Source organism: Nesoenas mayeri (assembly GCF_963082525.1).
Source record: "Nesoenas mayeri genome assembly, chromosome: 5".
Classification (NCBI taxonomy): Eukaryota; Metazoa; Chordata; class Aves; order Columbiformes; family Columbidae; genus Nesoenas; species Nesoenas mayeri.
In genome coordinates, this window is record NC_137548.1 from 22,106,541 (window position 1) to 22,123,043 (window position 16,503).

Sequence of the window (16,503 nt, forward strand, 5' to 3'; positions counted from 1 at the left end):
GAACTAGCAGATCTCGCCTCTGCTGAACAGAATTTGAAGGTACAACAAGGAAGTGTAAGATTTACTTGTGTAGCTTGTGCATAGTAGCAGTTGTAGTTTTGGGTTTCTTTCTCTGCTTGTTGGAATACACTGTTGAAGGGCATTGCTGCTCAATATTCCAATTACAAGTGGGGAACCCTGTCACATATATTAAATTAGGTGGGATTGATAACTCTTATGTCCAGAAGAACCTGGTAACTTGGCAAACTACCTACTCAGGTCTGCACCATTTGCAAGAAAAGGTACTCAAATCACAGTCATAGTGACTGAATACTTGTTTTTTTCCCTACAGCGAGCATTTGAGTACTTCAATCAAGCAGCTAATGCTGGCAATTCACATGCCATGGCCTTTTTAGGAAAGGTAAGATATGAACACTCACAAAAGTAAGCAAATTTACTGCCTTGCAAGGGAAAATAGCAAGTATTTCCGCCTTTCTAACATCAGGCAGTCTAAAACATCAATGCTGGAATCTAAATACTTCTGGTTTGCTACTGTTTTGAATTGTCCTGCAAGACTTGAGTGTCATAGTCTATTATGTCTAATCTTGCTCCCTCACTTTAGGAACTCTTATTTTTTTCTAAATAGTGCTTGAACTACATTTTTTTTAAATTAAAGGGTTAAATTCCTAAATGTCATTTTTCTGTGATGGAGTTCAAGACTCAGAGTAAGCCACTGTCCTCTTCTGTAAAGTGGTGAGGAAAAGCTAGACTTGTCAAAATTTTGCCTAGTGGGAAATACTAAGTTCAGGAGGGAAAGGGGAAAGACATTTGTATTCTTATTATGTATAGAGGCATCTGGGCTGGGGTTGCTCATATGTCTGCATCTGCTTTGAAACAAAGCCTGAGTCTATCTGCAAGGTGGGCCATTGTATCAGTTTTTTCAGATTTAAGTCCTTTTTTGAATCTAAAACATGACTGACAAGCAGCTATTGGTGATGTTAATGTGTTAATGCTTAGAAAGGTATTTAGGTCACTTGACTGAGATCTGGGTTGCAGGTTACCCTCACCCTCTGAGGAGCTAAATCCTTATTACTCCGTTTGAGCACCCTCTAAGGTTAGGCTGCAATAAGCAACAGCTTTAACTCATCTTTTTCAAGCTGTCACTGCAGTAGAGGATGCAAAATTCATGTTCTTAGGGCATGAAAAAATAGCATAATGTGCTGGTCAAGGCACTTGACAGAAGTTGCAGGTTCCTCCTTTCTCTACTGCTTGAGTGTTTTGTATCTAATAAAAGCTGAAGTGAAAAGAGTTTAGTAACCAATTTTTGCTTTGCTTTCAGTAAGTATTCTAACTGCCAATATCGCCTGACTTCCACTAGTCTCACAAAATTTTGGCACAATTACATGTTCTTCACTGCACACTGGCAGAACTAAAAAATGAAGGCTATTTGATGGAAACCTTTTAAGTTTACAGGCAGTTCTTTCTCCATTAGAAAGTTAAACCATTTGAGTGTGATTTTTACAGCATACAAATGTGTTTCCTCTTTCTGGGCAATTTCTTTAATGATTGTTCAGTAATGCAGTAGTCAGAATAGTCTAATAGTATGATAGACTCCCTTTCATATGCCAAGTGACGATGCTTAGTGGTTTCCATGCTAAACTGACTTCTTCAGCTCTTTTTCAATAATGCCTTTCTCCTTTAGATGTACTCAGAAGGAAGCGATGTTGTACCTCAGAGCAACGAAACAGCTCTTCAGTATTTCAAAAAAGCTGCTGATATGGTATGACTATCAATAAGCTAGAAATACCGCATGTGCGCCAAAAACATGATTAGCTCAGAAATGCTGCAAATGCCGCTTTGTGTGCAATTCCATGTGCATATATCTACTCCCAACGTCTGTCCCAGATTAGTCCATAGTTAAACCTTGCTTGTCTGAGATGTCTGAAACTGCCTCCAGTTCTGGTTGTGGTGCTTCATGAAGCTGTGTTCAGCACAAGGAGTCTAACTCTCATGAATGCTGGCATTAGTATGAAACACTGTCCACCTAAATAGCCTGCAATTCTATTGAGCGTTAATTTTCATTAATCTGAAGTTGTTTTGTCACAGAAATCTACAATGTACTGATACTATGGTATTTTGGTTCTGTTTTGTGGTCAGTGAACAAATAATATTTTTGGTTTTATACTTCTCATCTCATTGGAGTGTTTGATTCTTGCATTCCACAATTATATTGCTGTTCTACACCCCTATCATAGAGAAAGGATCTCTCCATTTGCACACTTTGTACATTCACTGAGGTTTCTGATATGCCCAGTGCCTGTCCTGGTATTGCAGGAATTCTGCAGTCCATACTGTTGCAGGGATCAGTAATGCAGCCCACAGGACAGCCACCTATCTGCCCTTAAATTAAGACAGATTCTCAAAGTTCCTTTAGTAGTTTAGGGAACTTCTGTAGCATCCAGAACATCTAAAACTTGAGAAAAATAAAGATGAATAAACTCTTAAAGCCCCACCTTTCTCTGGGTGTGGGTTCTGCATCTCCTATGGCATTTTGAAAGTGCACAGTGGACTTCCATAACCAGTGTTTAAAGCTTTTTTTTTTCCTGCTGATCACCTGTGTAGCTACTGCATACAAGTTACCAAAGATGCTGTTTTCTCCTCAAATAACTGTTACTTACTAGGAACAAAGTTAGAAAGCAGAACTATCTTAAGCACTGTTTTACTGGTGGTAGATGTACTGAATTTGAAAGACGTAGCCATATGTTTTGCCTGTCTCTGCAGAAGTGTTTTCCTGTGTTTTCAGGGTAATCCAGTTGGACAGAGTGGATTAGGAATGGCTTACCTCTATGGAAGAGGTGTTCCAGTGGTAAGCTTTTGACAGTCGTCTTTTTAATCATAGGTTATTGTGTAACTTCTTGTTGTCAACGAAGTTCTTCTCTGGAGGGAAGTACTGTAGAAGACGTAATTGTGAAGTTTTTTGTTACACTGAAAACTCCAGGAGGAAATCTGTAATATAATATGGAGTTAGCAGCTATGAAACATACTGAGTTTCCTCTAATCAGTTTGAAAATGTTGCTGAAGCTATTAGAAATGCATAGCAGTGTGAATTTTTAGCAGGAGTTTTGAACTTGGCTCTAATCTTCTTGTGAAATAAAACAAATCCTAGCTGTCCCCATTTTGTGTCTCTTGTGAGAGTGGAAAAACACTTTGAAACTTTTAATTAGTTCATTTGCCTTGTTGCTTTTCCCACAAGAAGTTATTTTGTCAAATGTTTCATATTTAGCTATGCAAAGAGATACTAAAAAGTTGAATTAGCCCAAAGTTGAGGAAATAAGTTAAATCATTGTTCTAGAAACAGAACAAGGCATCTATTCTGTTAAGCATAACTATTCATAGCAATGCTACATGTGGATTCCAGCCTTGAGATAGCTATAGACTTAAGGCATCCTGGGGTCATTGTAGGCTATTTCATTTCTTGTTTCCAAATTTTGACCGGGTGAATATTTTTGCACTAGAACATCTCACTGTAATTTTTCTGTAGACAGACACATATTCTGTTTTTTTTACTTAAATTGTGGTGTATTGCAAGGCTGTAATGACTGGACCAAATCTTCCTGCAGAACTATGAGCTAGCGCTGAAATATTTCCAGAAGGCTGCGGAACAGGGCTGGGTTGATGGACAACTTCAGCTTGGTTCCATGTATTACAGTAAGTGGCATCAAAATGATCATTTGCTGGGCCTAAGCATCTGCACTTTTAGTAACTGTGCACTAGATGGCATTAGAAGTACATGTATAAATACCTCATGTAGTGTGGTCTTACTGCATTGAATTTATATTTTATGCTGTTTTCTTTTTTCCTAACACTTTCACAATTTCTTTAATATTTTTTAAAGAGTATGTACATACTGTATTTCATACAACTCTGCTTTTCAGGAGGAATGAGTAGGAATGACTTGTTCTTTCTTTTAGATGGCATTGGAGTCAAGAGAGACTATAAACAAGCTTTGAAGTACTTTAACTTGGCCTCCCAGGGTGGCCACATTCTGGCTTTTTATAATCTGGCTCAGATGCACGCTACTGGCACTGGAGTGATGCGATCCTGTCACACTGCTGTTGAGGTAAGGCTGTCTATTTATCAAGGTCAAATAATACTGACTTGCAAAATGTTGGATAGAACCATGTCAGCTTATGTAGGAAATTGTCTTGACTGAAATCCACTGGTGACTACAGCACCAAAGCTATCAAAAGGAAAAATGATACATTATCAAACTCCTTTGCAGCTCACGAGAAAAATATTAATTTTTTAATGTTGATATGGCAAGTTTGTAATTGCTTTATTAACCTTGACAAAAATCAAAAGAAGGTAATGCAAAGTAAACATCAGTATTTTATAAGTACTGTATTCTTCATTTAGATGTGGGTTTAAGCATAACAAAAAAGTTGATATTAAGAGCAATTCTGAGTAAGCATCTGAATCTTGGCATGTATCTGTGTAGTAAGCTGTATCTCAAAGTAAGCCTGTCTTAAGCAATGAGTTCTGTCTGTTACATTTTTCCTGTGGAATGTAAATATTTTGAAGAGGCGTTTGAATGTTAAAGGTTTACCTCCTGCAAAACCTACATTTCTGACAATTTCTCAACCTAAATTCCTGACAACCAGTCTTCTTCCCATTCTTTCCTCTGCAGTTATTTAAGAATGTCTGTGAACGAGGACGTTGGTCTGAAAGACTCATGACTGCCTACAACAGCTATAAAGATGGTGATTCAAATTCTGCTGTGGTCCAGTATCTTCTTTTGGCAGAGCAAGGCTATGAAGTTGCACAAAGCAATGCTGCTTTCATACTTGATCAGAGTAAGTTTTTTCTGGAGTTGGCCCATAGTAGCACATTTAGTAGAATGCGAGATTGCTTGAAGGTATAATTACGTAGCTCTTGTTCAATTAAAACTTCAGTGATACTCTTGTCTCCTTTCTTGTCCTTCACACTGGAAAGCAGTCAGTTTTAATTTTCACCTCTAAGGATAGCTTTCTGGCCTGAAAGTTGGAATACTCTTAAATTCTGACTTACAGGATTTAAAAATGGGATAGCGAGAAAATGCTATAGAAACTTGCACAGTGCTGAAAATTCTTTTCTCTGGACTTCCTAAACACAGCCTTAACATTTTATTTTTAAATCTATAAAGTAGGGATTGCATTAGTTTTATCTTTAGCCTTTACTATGCATACAAGCTTTAGTTTTCTTGGTTCTTTATGTTGTAATGTCTTTTCTCAGCACTTTTTTTTTTTTTCCAGATTTTTTGATAATTTTACTGGTACTACTTTTGAAGACAGATAAAGAGCCAGGCAGTTGATTCTGTTAGATTTCAAAAAGTTTGTCCTAGGTCTCTTATTCCAACTAAGTGGCTAGAACTTTATGTCCCTCCTCATTGCAGAGGGGATTGGATTAGATGACCTATAAAGGTGCCTTCCAGTCCAAACTGTTCTATGATTCTATGAGCTTGGATCTCTTAGAGTTTGAGGACATAGGGAAACAATGGACATACAAGTGACAGATCTTTCTAGAAACTACAAAACCCTGTATCTTAAACTTTCTGGATCTCAAATCCAGATATCTGGGTGTCTCATTACCAGCTTTAGGGCTATTATAACTTAATATGAAAATCAGGTTTTGGTGGCTGATAGGTTAATCTAACATCTAAATTTCCAGTTAATGTTTTTCAAAGGTGCTTTAGTGACTAACATTTAAATGAGCTACAGCAATGACAGGTTTGGTTGGAAGTGTGTTTTTGCAAAGAAATAGCATCTTTTCCTGGGTTAAAATTCTGATTTTCTTTACTCGGATATATCAGCATATTTACTGGAGATGAATTTAAAATTCTTTTACACACTTCATACAGAAAATCTGTATGTCAACTGTGAGATAGTATGACTGAAACCATACTTACACTGCAAGTGAAAAAAGTTACAAATCTTTGAAACTGTCTGAACTCTAATTCAGCAACCCTCAATTTATGACATGGACAAGTAAAATAACTTCTGTTCTGAAGTGGCTGTAGCACTGCTGTAGAACATATGCAGTCTCTGGCTCATTAAGGAGTTTAATGTTTCAGTTTACTTGACTAGTCTTGTGTTTTAGAGGGTCAAACTAAAATAGCTGATACTGTAGCCTTGTATTTGAGTGCACCTTTGTCAGAGCTCAAATTGTGTGCTCTTAAGACTTGTATCTTCTGGCATTCCTCAAGTGTGCTTCAGTGTCTCCTAGAGTAGGAATGAGAGAGGCACTTGGTAAGCAGTATTTCAGGGTGTTTGTTCCTAGCTCTTATGTGGGCAGATACATGGAAAGACCATATAAATCAAAGGGGTTTTTGTAAATTTCAGACAGGTTGAATCTTGTTTGTGCTATACCACAGATTACTTCAAGTTATTAATTCATTTCAGCAGACTGAATATAAGCATGAGATTTTTGTGTGTGTGTTTGTGTGTGTGTGGTTTTGTGTGTGTTTGTGTGTGTGTGGTTTTGTGTGTGTATACCATGCTCCTGTTTAAGTGAATACTTTCTTCTCTAGAAGAAGCTAGCATAGTAGGAGAAAATGAAACCTATCCTCGAGCTTTGCTTCACTGGAATAGAGCAGCTTCTCAAGGTATGTACATACCTCACAACTCCAAGTAGTTTATTTTCAGTAGAACCTTAATGTTTGATTTCATGTTTTTTTTAGTGAAATGGGGAAGGAGGGAAAGGTTATCTCATGATTTATATTCCACATAGGGTAGTAGTTGTTCTTTGTTCCACTGTTAGCTATAATGTCATTGCAATACACTTGCAGTTCTGAGCCATTCTGAGATCCTGAAGATTAAAAGGTCTAAAACACAAATGTGCTGTGTGGGTTTTTTTGCCATTCCATATGGAATTATAGAGCAGTGTTAAACAGCATTAGGAATGTTTACACTGACTTTTGTAAAAAATAAATCAAGTTGGAAAATACATACAAAGGGCCCTTTAGGATTTTGATACTTGTCATAATTTATAAGAAATGTGATTTCCTATTCAAAGTAAGCAAAGCTGAGTGATGAAGAATGCAGTCTTGATGTCCAGCCAACCCAAGCTTAAAATCTGGTGCTTGTGATCCTCTCCTAGAATAAGCAAAACTATAGTATCTCAGTGTGAGGTCTCTAACTTTCATATGGGTACATCTACCTTAATGTCTGTCTACTAGCTTTTTACCTAAGAGCAAGTGTATCATGCAAATGGAGCCTAAAATCTTCAGACCTACTTGGCTTTTACTAGAAAGTCAGAAATTGGGAGGATGGAATGCTTAAGTATTCAATTACCAAATGACAAGAAGATACTTTATTTTTCAGGTTTTCAGTGTCTTTGTTTTAGAAACAAAGCTGAAGCCCTTAATGACTGTATAACAATTGAGAACTTTTTCTGTAATGAGTCACTATGAAAAACTTGTTAGCTTTTCCACTAATGCCACTCAATGGCAATAAAAATGTTGGTAGGGTTACTGGGAAAAGGACTTTCCTGAAAATAGAAATAGGTTGTGTTTTGGTCAGTTAAACCCAATTACAGAAAGGAAAAAAAGCTGTTTATTTGAGAGAGGAGAAAAAGGGAAACAGTTTGTGCAAACTGTAAAGTCTTACTAAAGTCCTGAGTGCATCTTCATATGAAACTCGAAGGCTTTCTTTGCCTAGCTATTTGATCTTTTTTTTGTTATTTCTTCATTTATAGGATATACTGTTGCAAGAATTAAACTTGGAGATTATCATTTTTATGGTTTTGGTACTGATGTTGATTATGAAACTGCATTTATTCACTATCGACTGGCATCAGAGCAACAGCACAGTGCCCAAGCAATGTTTAATCTGGGCTACATGCATGAGAAGGGACTGGGCATCAAGCAGGTGCGTAAGATGTAGACTAATAATCTGCTTCATTACAGTGCATTTACTGTGCGTTAGTTTAAGTCCGTAACCACTACTGGACTTTGGGCACTATATAACCGCTTAGCAGGAGTTAACACGTCTCCCATGTTCTCTAATAGCAAATGGGTAAGTACATCCACTTCACACTTCGCTATGTGAAGATATGAGGTGCAAACAGGGGGAGAGCTATTTGCCCAAAATTGTGAAAACTGCAAAAAGAGTTCCATGTGCTTGAGTAATGCTTTCAAGACTTTGAGGGGTAGCGAAATTAATTCAAATCAGTTCCAGGTTCAGAGTATTTTAGCATAAGATTGTTCTCATCCTCTGAAACACTGGTTAGTTTGTTTTCTATATCATAATATTTTGAAAGCAAGTTCTGTGCATCTTCAAGTAACAAACTACAAGCACCACCAACAATGTGATTATTAGCTGTGGCTTTTCAAATTAGACTAGGCCACAACTTGATTTACAAACTATATTGCTTAAAAGAAGCCAGTATATCTGGTTCCCTTAGGAAACCTGTGGTGTATTGCTGTCCATGAGTTAACTAAAATTTACAGAATCCAGAGCAACATGTTCTTGTATATGTCAAAATAATCTAATTAGTAATTGCATACTAATTTTGAGCAGCCTACCTTACCTTGATGTATGACTAATTCATGCAATTAATATATGAATTTACTAATATCTTCTCAGTTACATGAAACTGTAAGAAATAGTTTCATTTTCCTTATTTTCAGTGAGTTTCAACACTGGGTTTTGTCTAGGTATGCACCTTTTAATTACTCTGTTGGTCTATTAAAACATCAATTTTTGCTTCTTTTCCTCTGAATTCTTTGCAGAAGGTCAGAACAGCAAAAGAAAAGTCTTAGGTCAAAATCGTTACTTTTGCAGCAGCAAGAAATCAACATCTGAAAATGACTTCCTGACCTAGCTGTAGAAGTGACGATACAGTACATGAACAGTATTATTTCTAAATATTATCTTCAAATTTTATTTTAGGGCTGTTTTTTCTTTTTAACTGAATTCTCAAAACTAGTTAACTTGTGAAAATGAGCCTGCAGCTAAAAGCAGCAATGCTGAAGTGTATAAAGTGTATAAAACCAGTCTTAGGAATGCTGGGTATGTCATGTCTTTGCTGGCTGTGTTCTAAAACTTTACAACTGTAAGATGAAGAGGATGGAGATTTAGGACTGAGTAGCTAAGACTAAAGTGAGACTGGGCTGGGATATTCCAAAAAAAACCCTATGACTGAGTTTTGAAGAAAGCAAAAGAATATTTGGTTTTCCTTTCCTAGAATGGAAACTGCTGAATTTTGAGCACCTCTGAAAATAAGTGCCAGTTAAAATCGTGCTTCCTGATGGAGCAGGTGATGCTCTTCAACTAGAGGCCTGCGGAAGGGACGTATTTTAGCACTATAATATCTAATGAATTGGAGATTTAGTCTATTGAAAAAAGGCATATGTACTTTTACTGTCTCTCCACCTGTGCCCATGCTATTAAGATTGCAAGCACTGCAAAGTTAGGGAGAATGATCCAATAAGGTGGCCTGCGCAACTTCCCTTCGAGTCACTGCTCGTTCTGGATAATCCTGAAACAGTGTGCTATTTATACTGGTTTTGTTTTGGATTGGGTTGTTGTTTTTTGTTTGTTTGTTTGTTTTTGGGGAGGGTGTTCTTTGTTTTTGTTGGTTTCTTTGTTTGGGTTTTGTTTGTTTATTTGTTTTCCTAAACAGGTTTTGCTCTTTAGTTATTGAATAAATTACATAGATGGTTTTCAGACTAATGCCAAATATTAAGGCCCTTTAGAAATCTCACACATCTACACTGTTATACACTTTTCATAGATTTTGTGTTGTCCAGTTCCTGAGTGCACATGTCAGAGTGAAGACTGTTTCCATATACTGCTCAAAATAAGACGAAATTAATTTTCTCATGGTCTTATCTTCAGACTTGGCGTGGTATTTCAGTGTATTTTGTGTGTTAAAGCTCAGACTCCTACAGTTCTGACTTGTCTGTCATTTGAGAGTGAAGAAAGTATAAGCAGAATGAAGTGCTTGCTAATTAGAAATGAAAATAAGCCATTATTTAGGATCTGCTTCTACACTGCTCCTAGCACAGTACAAAGGGAGTAAGGAAGCTCTTTTAAATAGTTATACAAAAGGCGGGCTTTCCAGGCTCAAAGAGTATTCAGAGTTGTTTGAATTTAAATACTAAAATGTGAGCTAGTACATCTCATTCACATTATGTGTTGGTTTTCATACTGTTATTTTCACATGTGTTATGGAACTAAGCTTTGCTGTATCAATGAGTAGAAAATCTCTACAATATTTCACGGTCAGGATAAAATTATATAACAAACATGCGTGACGTGAGGTCCTGGAGGTTTCTCTTATTTAAAGTGTCCAACTTGAAACAATTCCAGAGGTCAGTCTTACACAGGCCTGTTCTTCACATCACTGAGTGAACACAGGCAGTTTGTATCCAAGTATCCTAACATTGCACTATTTGTTTCTGAGGCAGAGCCAAAAAAAGCCCAAACAAACAAGGAAAGGTAAACTCTTTAGCTAAATGTATCCTCTATTCTTCTTGTGGGTTTTTTGGGATTTTTTTTAGGCTTTCGTATTTGGTGTGGTGTTGGAAATGATAGAATGTACTAGAGTTCCTTAGTTTATAGTGCGTGGGTTGAATGCATTAATACTCTGAGCTTCAATTCTATAACCAGTTATGATAACTTCATCCTCAGATCAAAGCTTCACTTTACTTGTCTGCTCAAAGGTGAACATCACAAAGAAAAAAAAGCGGAAGCTTTACTGAACAGTTTTTGTTAACTTGGCCCAAAGCCTTGTATTTAAATCACATTATACAATGCTTATAGAAAAAGCTCTACATTTTATAGTTAGTTTTTCAAGTTCTTCAAAACTGAGCTTTGTATTTTCTTAATATTAGGATATTCATCTTGCAAAACGATTCTATGACATGGCAGCCGAAGCAAGCCCAGATGCTCAGGTTCCAGTCTTCCTAGCACTTTGCAAGCTTGGAGTGATTTATTCCTTGCAGTATGTACGAGAAATCAATGTAAGTAATGCAGAATTAAAAGGAAAAACATCAAATGTACTTCCCATTTTCAAAAGAACATTGAGTTATAATCTTAAGTAGAAATCTTACTCGAGCCTTCTCAAAATTTAGGGTAGTTGTGTTTTGTATTGGTGTGTATTGAGAAAGTTACTGAAGCCATGAATCCTATTTCTTATTTGTGCAGTTCTGTGAAACTGAAATGTGCACAGCCACTGCTCTTCTGTGCTGTTCTTCCCTTGATGAGAATTTCCCTGACCTGTTTGACTGTTCTTATCCATGGCCATCTGCTATCAAAGTGAAGCAGATGATTACAATGACATAATTGCTGTTCAGGAAAGAAAAAAACAAAACAAAAAAACAAACACAAAAACACAAGCTCAGGCAATCCAACTAAGTTTGGCAAAATTTAATAGTCTCGAGACTGGAGACTTTCAGGAGTGGACAGTCAAACTATTCTAAATCAATTGAGCAGATACCCACGCAGCACTCACAGAAGCTGGCACACAGAACATGGATATTCCACGTTTTAAATTGACAGTGACTCTGTAGTACCACCAGATACAGTAGTAAAGCATAAAGTATGTGTTGGCTAATGTGTATGCAAATGGAAGTCTGATAAAAAAGTAGTTCCATCAAAAGTAACAGTAAAGTCATGCTCTGTATATGAAAGCTACAAAGCTATGTATCAAGAACTTTAGAATAGAAAATAGAACAGCAGATCATACGCAGCATGGCTCTTAGTCTTATTGCCATTTAGTTCCTGGTAATTAAGAATGTCACTGATGTTACTATTTTCTCGGAGAGGAAAAGAGCTGCTGAAGTTTTAAAACTGGTGCATGAAAATGTTAAATTTAAAATCAAAGTAACTTCTCATTCTCGCTCTTTGACATGCTGATGTGGACTTTTGTTTCTTAGATAAGGGAGGTATTCTCACATATTGATATGGACCAGCTGCTGGGGCCTGAGTGGGACCTTTACCTTATGACCATCATCGCCTTGCTTCTGGGAACAATTATAGCTTACAGACAAAGGCAGCATCAGGCCATTCCCAGAGCAGCGGGGCTGCGGCCGGCTGTGCCTCAACAAGAACCACCACCAGAGCATCAACCGCCACAATAGCAACAAGAGCCTCAGTGAAAGAACTGGATTTTTCTGAGTGGAACAATTTTCATTGTGATTTAGGACTTTGGATCAACAGTCCCTCCCCCAAAAGAGGCGCAAAGAAGTTTGGAAAAAAAAAAAAAAAAAGTCTGAAAGCTGCTTAGAATGATGCCTTTTTCAGGGATAAGAAAATTATTTTGAAACTGATTTGAATGTTATTTCAGTGCCAATGGAATAACACTATGGCTTTTTCATGGAAACACAAGTGTGCTACTACAAAAATGTTGCCTGCTGTATCTAGATCCTCTTTATTCAGAGTCCTTTTCATCTCCTAGAGAGAGCGGAAGGCTGGCATTGGTTTTTGCCTGCCTGATAGCAGCTGCCCTATATGAAAGTAGTATCAATAATGATTTTACAGCCAATTTAAGTCCAAGAAGCTGAACTATATTTAAAGTTTAAAAAGACTAGAGCTGTATAAACCTATATTCTGATCTGCATCTCAAGTATTTCTACAATCCTTATTTCATTATTTCTTAGTACTTCTTACACTTTGGTCTTTTATGCTGTCTTGGATGGTTTAACATGGATTATTTATAAACTCTGTAAAACTAAGCCAGCAAACATGCCACTCTCCATTTGTGCTTTTTTGTTTCAAGTATTTTCCTCCATTCTGCTTAGACTAGAGAGTTCTCAGCAGACAGTTATGTAGGCCAGGAGACAGATTGGGACAGATTGGGTCTGTAAAGCTCATCAGTTGAAAACTATCCACACAGTGCCCACATCTCACATCCTTTTAAAACTTTTTTTGAAGCCTATGTATTTCACAATACTTCATGACATTAAAACAAATTGATAGTGTTCCTAAATTATTTAAACTTGCTCTTATAAATAGGCTGAGTCTATGTTGCAGAAAGCACCAGTATTATTGTGGACACTAAAGAAAGGACAGAGCCAGAAATCTCAGTGAGTTAGCTTACTTTTTTGTTTGTTTGTTTTTAGAGGTGGAAGTTCTATATTTAACTTTCAGCAATCCTGTAAGTGATCTGAACTGCAAGAAGGTCTTCATACAGCTGAAATGTGGCATCTCACGCATGTAACTGTTTAATGCATCTACAGCAAAGGGCTCCAAAGATGCACACTCTTTACAGAAGGACATGGGCTTATGCCAGGGATGCTGCTCCAAGGTTTGGCTGACTGATAAAAATGCTATGTTAGATTACAGCAGTGCTCTGGCTACTGCCAGCCTCTCTTTACCTGGCACACATGAGAAAGTCAAAACAGCATCTCTGGCTATGCCATCTTGAGGATACCTTGTAACAAGAAAATCCAAAGAGAAAGAAGACTAGTGTTTTATGGCTTCTCAATACCGCCAGGCCAGTGCAAATGCCTTTTAATGAGTTTAAGGAATACAACCTGTGGACTGATATTTTTAGACTGCTAGAGGAATCTTCACTTAGTCACAGTCTTCACTGAACTATAATTTCAGGGGCTGAGGGTGGGAAGCAGCAGGGGAGTAGCTGAGAGGCAAGAAATGCAGAAGTTTTTATTCTTATTTACCAATGGCAGTCATATATTTGTTTCTGTACTAGCATTAAACCCTGTGATTATACTGTCTTCAAGGTGAATGAAATACAAAAAAGGAGGCTTTAGCTGCTTTCTGACAAAAGCTATTGTGTTTAAAGGGTTAATGGCTTCCTTTCATGCGTTTTTTTTTCCAGTGGATTGGCAGCAATGTATCAATACACTTTATTTAGAATTGAGATTCTGGTGTGGCTTCATACTTGGTACATTTGTAAGGAGACCATTGCACAATATATATGTAGTTTAGAAAAGAAGATAAGCAATCCACTCTTTTGTAAACTGAAATACCATGGATGACTAGTATTAAAATATAGGTAGAACTTCTCAGTACATCAAAATGCTTATGGCGGTTATGTGAAGACAAGTCTTATTTTAGTTTGGAGGGTTACAGCATGTGATAGAGGAATGTCTTGTTCAGTCTTAATCATCATTAGTGGATGGAACAGTATTGAACTTAAATGTAGTGTCTAAAATGTACAGCACTCCCCAGCTGCATTTCTAAGCTACCTGTGACTTCTGAACGCTCCCTCTCAAGTATTTTTGCCTCTGTCAGTTAATAGCTCTTTTTAGCTTGGCATGAATAAATTAAAGATTATATGGAAAATGTTTTTCAGTTAAATACCATTGGTTCCTTGGTATTGGTCTCTTAGGATGTTTGACAGTTTTGTTACTGTATTATTAAAATGTTTTGGGTTTTTGATCTACTAGAACTAAATTCTAAAAGCTCTATCCTATTTGCATGAGAATCTCTCATCATTGCTGCTATGTGACAGTCTTATAGCTGACTTTCACTGAACCTGATGCATTTTTACATCCAAGAAATTAGCAGAAGAAAATGATTGAAGATCAGCAAGTAATTTCACTTTAAAGAACTGCTTTTTGAAGAAGCAATAAGAGGAAGTCTTTCTCCTGCTTTCTTCCCTTCCACCAAATTACTACCACTAACTTTTTCAGATGACATTCATTTGAATGAAGTGGTAGTAGTAAAAAGGTACTTACCATTAGTAATGGCGAGTTAACTCAGGGATTAAAGAAACAAATATGTTTTATAAATCAGTTGTCTACAACATGACTTAAGTTTTTTGTGACAATCCCTTGCTACTCTGTTCTGGAACATGTATTTTAAGGGAAGTATATTTAACTCTTACTAGCAATATGTTTCTTGTACACTCAGCTTATCAAGCAGCTTTTTTCCTAAAGGAGCTGGATTGCTCAGTTTACTGTAGTTAAGTACTATTCCCTTTTGGTAGCACACAGGTTGTCTTACAGTGTATACACAGGAGTGTTTTAGAAGGGAAACTTGATTTAAGAGAAGCCTTTCTGGGTGTATTCAGCCTGCTTTGAATGGAAAAATTGTATTCTTTTTTTGCCGTAGGCCAGAGCCTGCCTGTTTGACCTTCCCAGACACATGCTTTTCTCTCCCTGCACGGGGAGTGGGACTACACAGCAGCAAGTGGTGTCAGTGGGAGTTTTATATGTAAGAAAACTGTGGAAAGATATGGGGGAAAACATTGTTCTGCATCTCAAATTATTAATCAAACCCGTTAGCTGTTCTTGCTGGTTAAAAGAAACACCAAGCTGTTGAGAAAACAGGATTCTTGTTCATCACGCTGGTGAAACTTGTCCCAGAGCTGTCTGTTAAAATAATTTTCCTTGCCTTATATTGTCCATGATGAGACAACGTAATAGAGATAAGACCTTTGATATAAACATCCCAAGGAGACTCTTATGAGACAGTTTTATTCACCTTTTAGTCATTTTCCATAATAAATCAGCTGCTCTTATTAAAGAAAAAACTTATCAAATGTTACTTGTTAAAACATGGGTTGTGAAAGGACTTTTAAGACTATGCATTATCTAGTTTCCACCTATTATATGCTAGTTTAGGCCTATAAAAGGGGATCACACTCACCTTTGCAAGTTGCTTCCTTTTTAGAAAGGCAACAATGAACTGAAATTCTATTTTTGTTTCAGAGAATATTAAACTAAAAAGATTTAGTTTGATTTGAACTACTGCAAATGCATATGGCAAATAGGAGCTATAGGGGGGGAACCCTTTGTTTTTATCAGCTGCAGTTCTTTAAAGGGTGTTGTAGGAGTTTTGTAAATTTATTTTGTATTTAAAATCAGTATAAAGGCTGGTCAAATGTAATATAACTGTGTAAACAAATTCTGTTAATAGAAAGATGTACAGATTCATTTTGTACTGTATCTTTAATCTTGTGAAATAAAGATACCACCTATGTGGTTACCCTCAGTGTTCACAGTGGTTATGACAACAGAGGATATCAGCTGTTAGTCGTATGCACTGATACGTGCCACTGCTACATGTGTTCCTTCCTATAAGGATACTCACACTTCTTTCACTTTTATTGCTTCTCAAAAAATAAATCTGTTAATTTTGGAGGGGCATAGAAAGGGCAATAGAAAATTATGCATTATATCTGCAGCTGTGCTAGAGACTTGCCCTGAGAGTGTGTGTGTATGTGCGACCCTTTCTTCACAGTGTATATAGCATCTGCTGTGTGATTTGAGAACAGTGACCAGTAACTTTGGGATTACTATTGCATTTTCAATTCTGACACATGAATAATACAATGACTAGAAACAGATGCTGGGGGAGGGACTGCTCCACGCTAAGAGGTTTGCTTGCTTTTCAGGCCTTTTTCCACCCTCTCATCCCTTCAGACTCCACCTGTTGGGACTCCAAGTCCTCCCTCAAAAATGTACAGCATGTTTCTAGAAGACGGGCCAAATTTCAAAGCTCTAGTGATTTCAAATTAGATCTTTTTGAAACACCTTGTATTATGTTGGTTTGCTTTAGAATGTGCTTGTTAATT

The 16,503-nt window shown here is 37.0% G+C and overlaps 1 protein-coding gene across 3 annotated transcripts in view; it reads left to right on the forward strand.

Moving 5' to 3' along the window:
• Positions 1-15,908, forward strand: part of SEL1L (SEL1L adaptor subunit of SYVN1 ubiquitin ligase) — a 34,733-nt gene extending 18,825 nt beyond the window's left edge. Inside the window, exons 12-21 of one of the 3 annotated variants that reach the window (XM_080345785.1) lie at positions 332-400; positions 1,682-1,759; positions 2,783-2,845; positions 3,600-3,687; positions 3,951-4,099; positions 4,667-4,832; positions 6,545-6,619; positions 7,711-7,883; positions 10,853-10,981; positions 11,897-15,908. In XM_080345785.1, the coding sequence (XP_080201911.1) occupies positions 332-400; positions 1,682-1,759; positions 2,783-2,845; positions 3,600-3,687; positions 3,951-4,099; positions 4,667-4,832; positions 6,545-6,619; positions 7,711-7,883; positions 10,853-10,981; positions 11,897-12,100 (1,194 nt within the window). In that variant the 3' untranslated portion in view covers positions 12,101-15,908. Of the gene's footprint in view, positions 1-331; positions 401-1,681; positions 1,760-2,782; positions 2,846-3,599; positions 3,688-3,950; positions 4,100-4,666; positions 4,833-6,544; positions 6,620-7,710; positions 7,884-9,201; positions 9,245-10,852; positions 10,982-11,896 lie in introns of those variants that run through there. The other 2 variants (XM_080345786.1, XM_080345787.1) reach the window with 2 other exon arrangements.
• Positions 15,909-16,503: the final 595 nt, after the last annotated feature.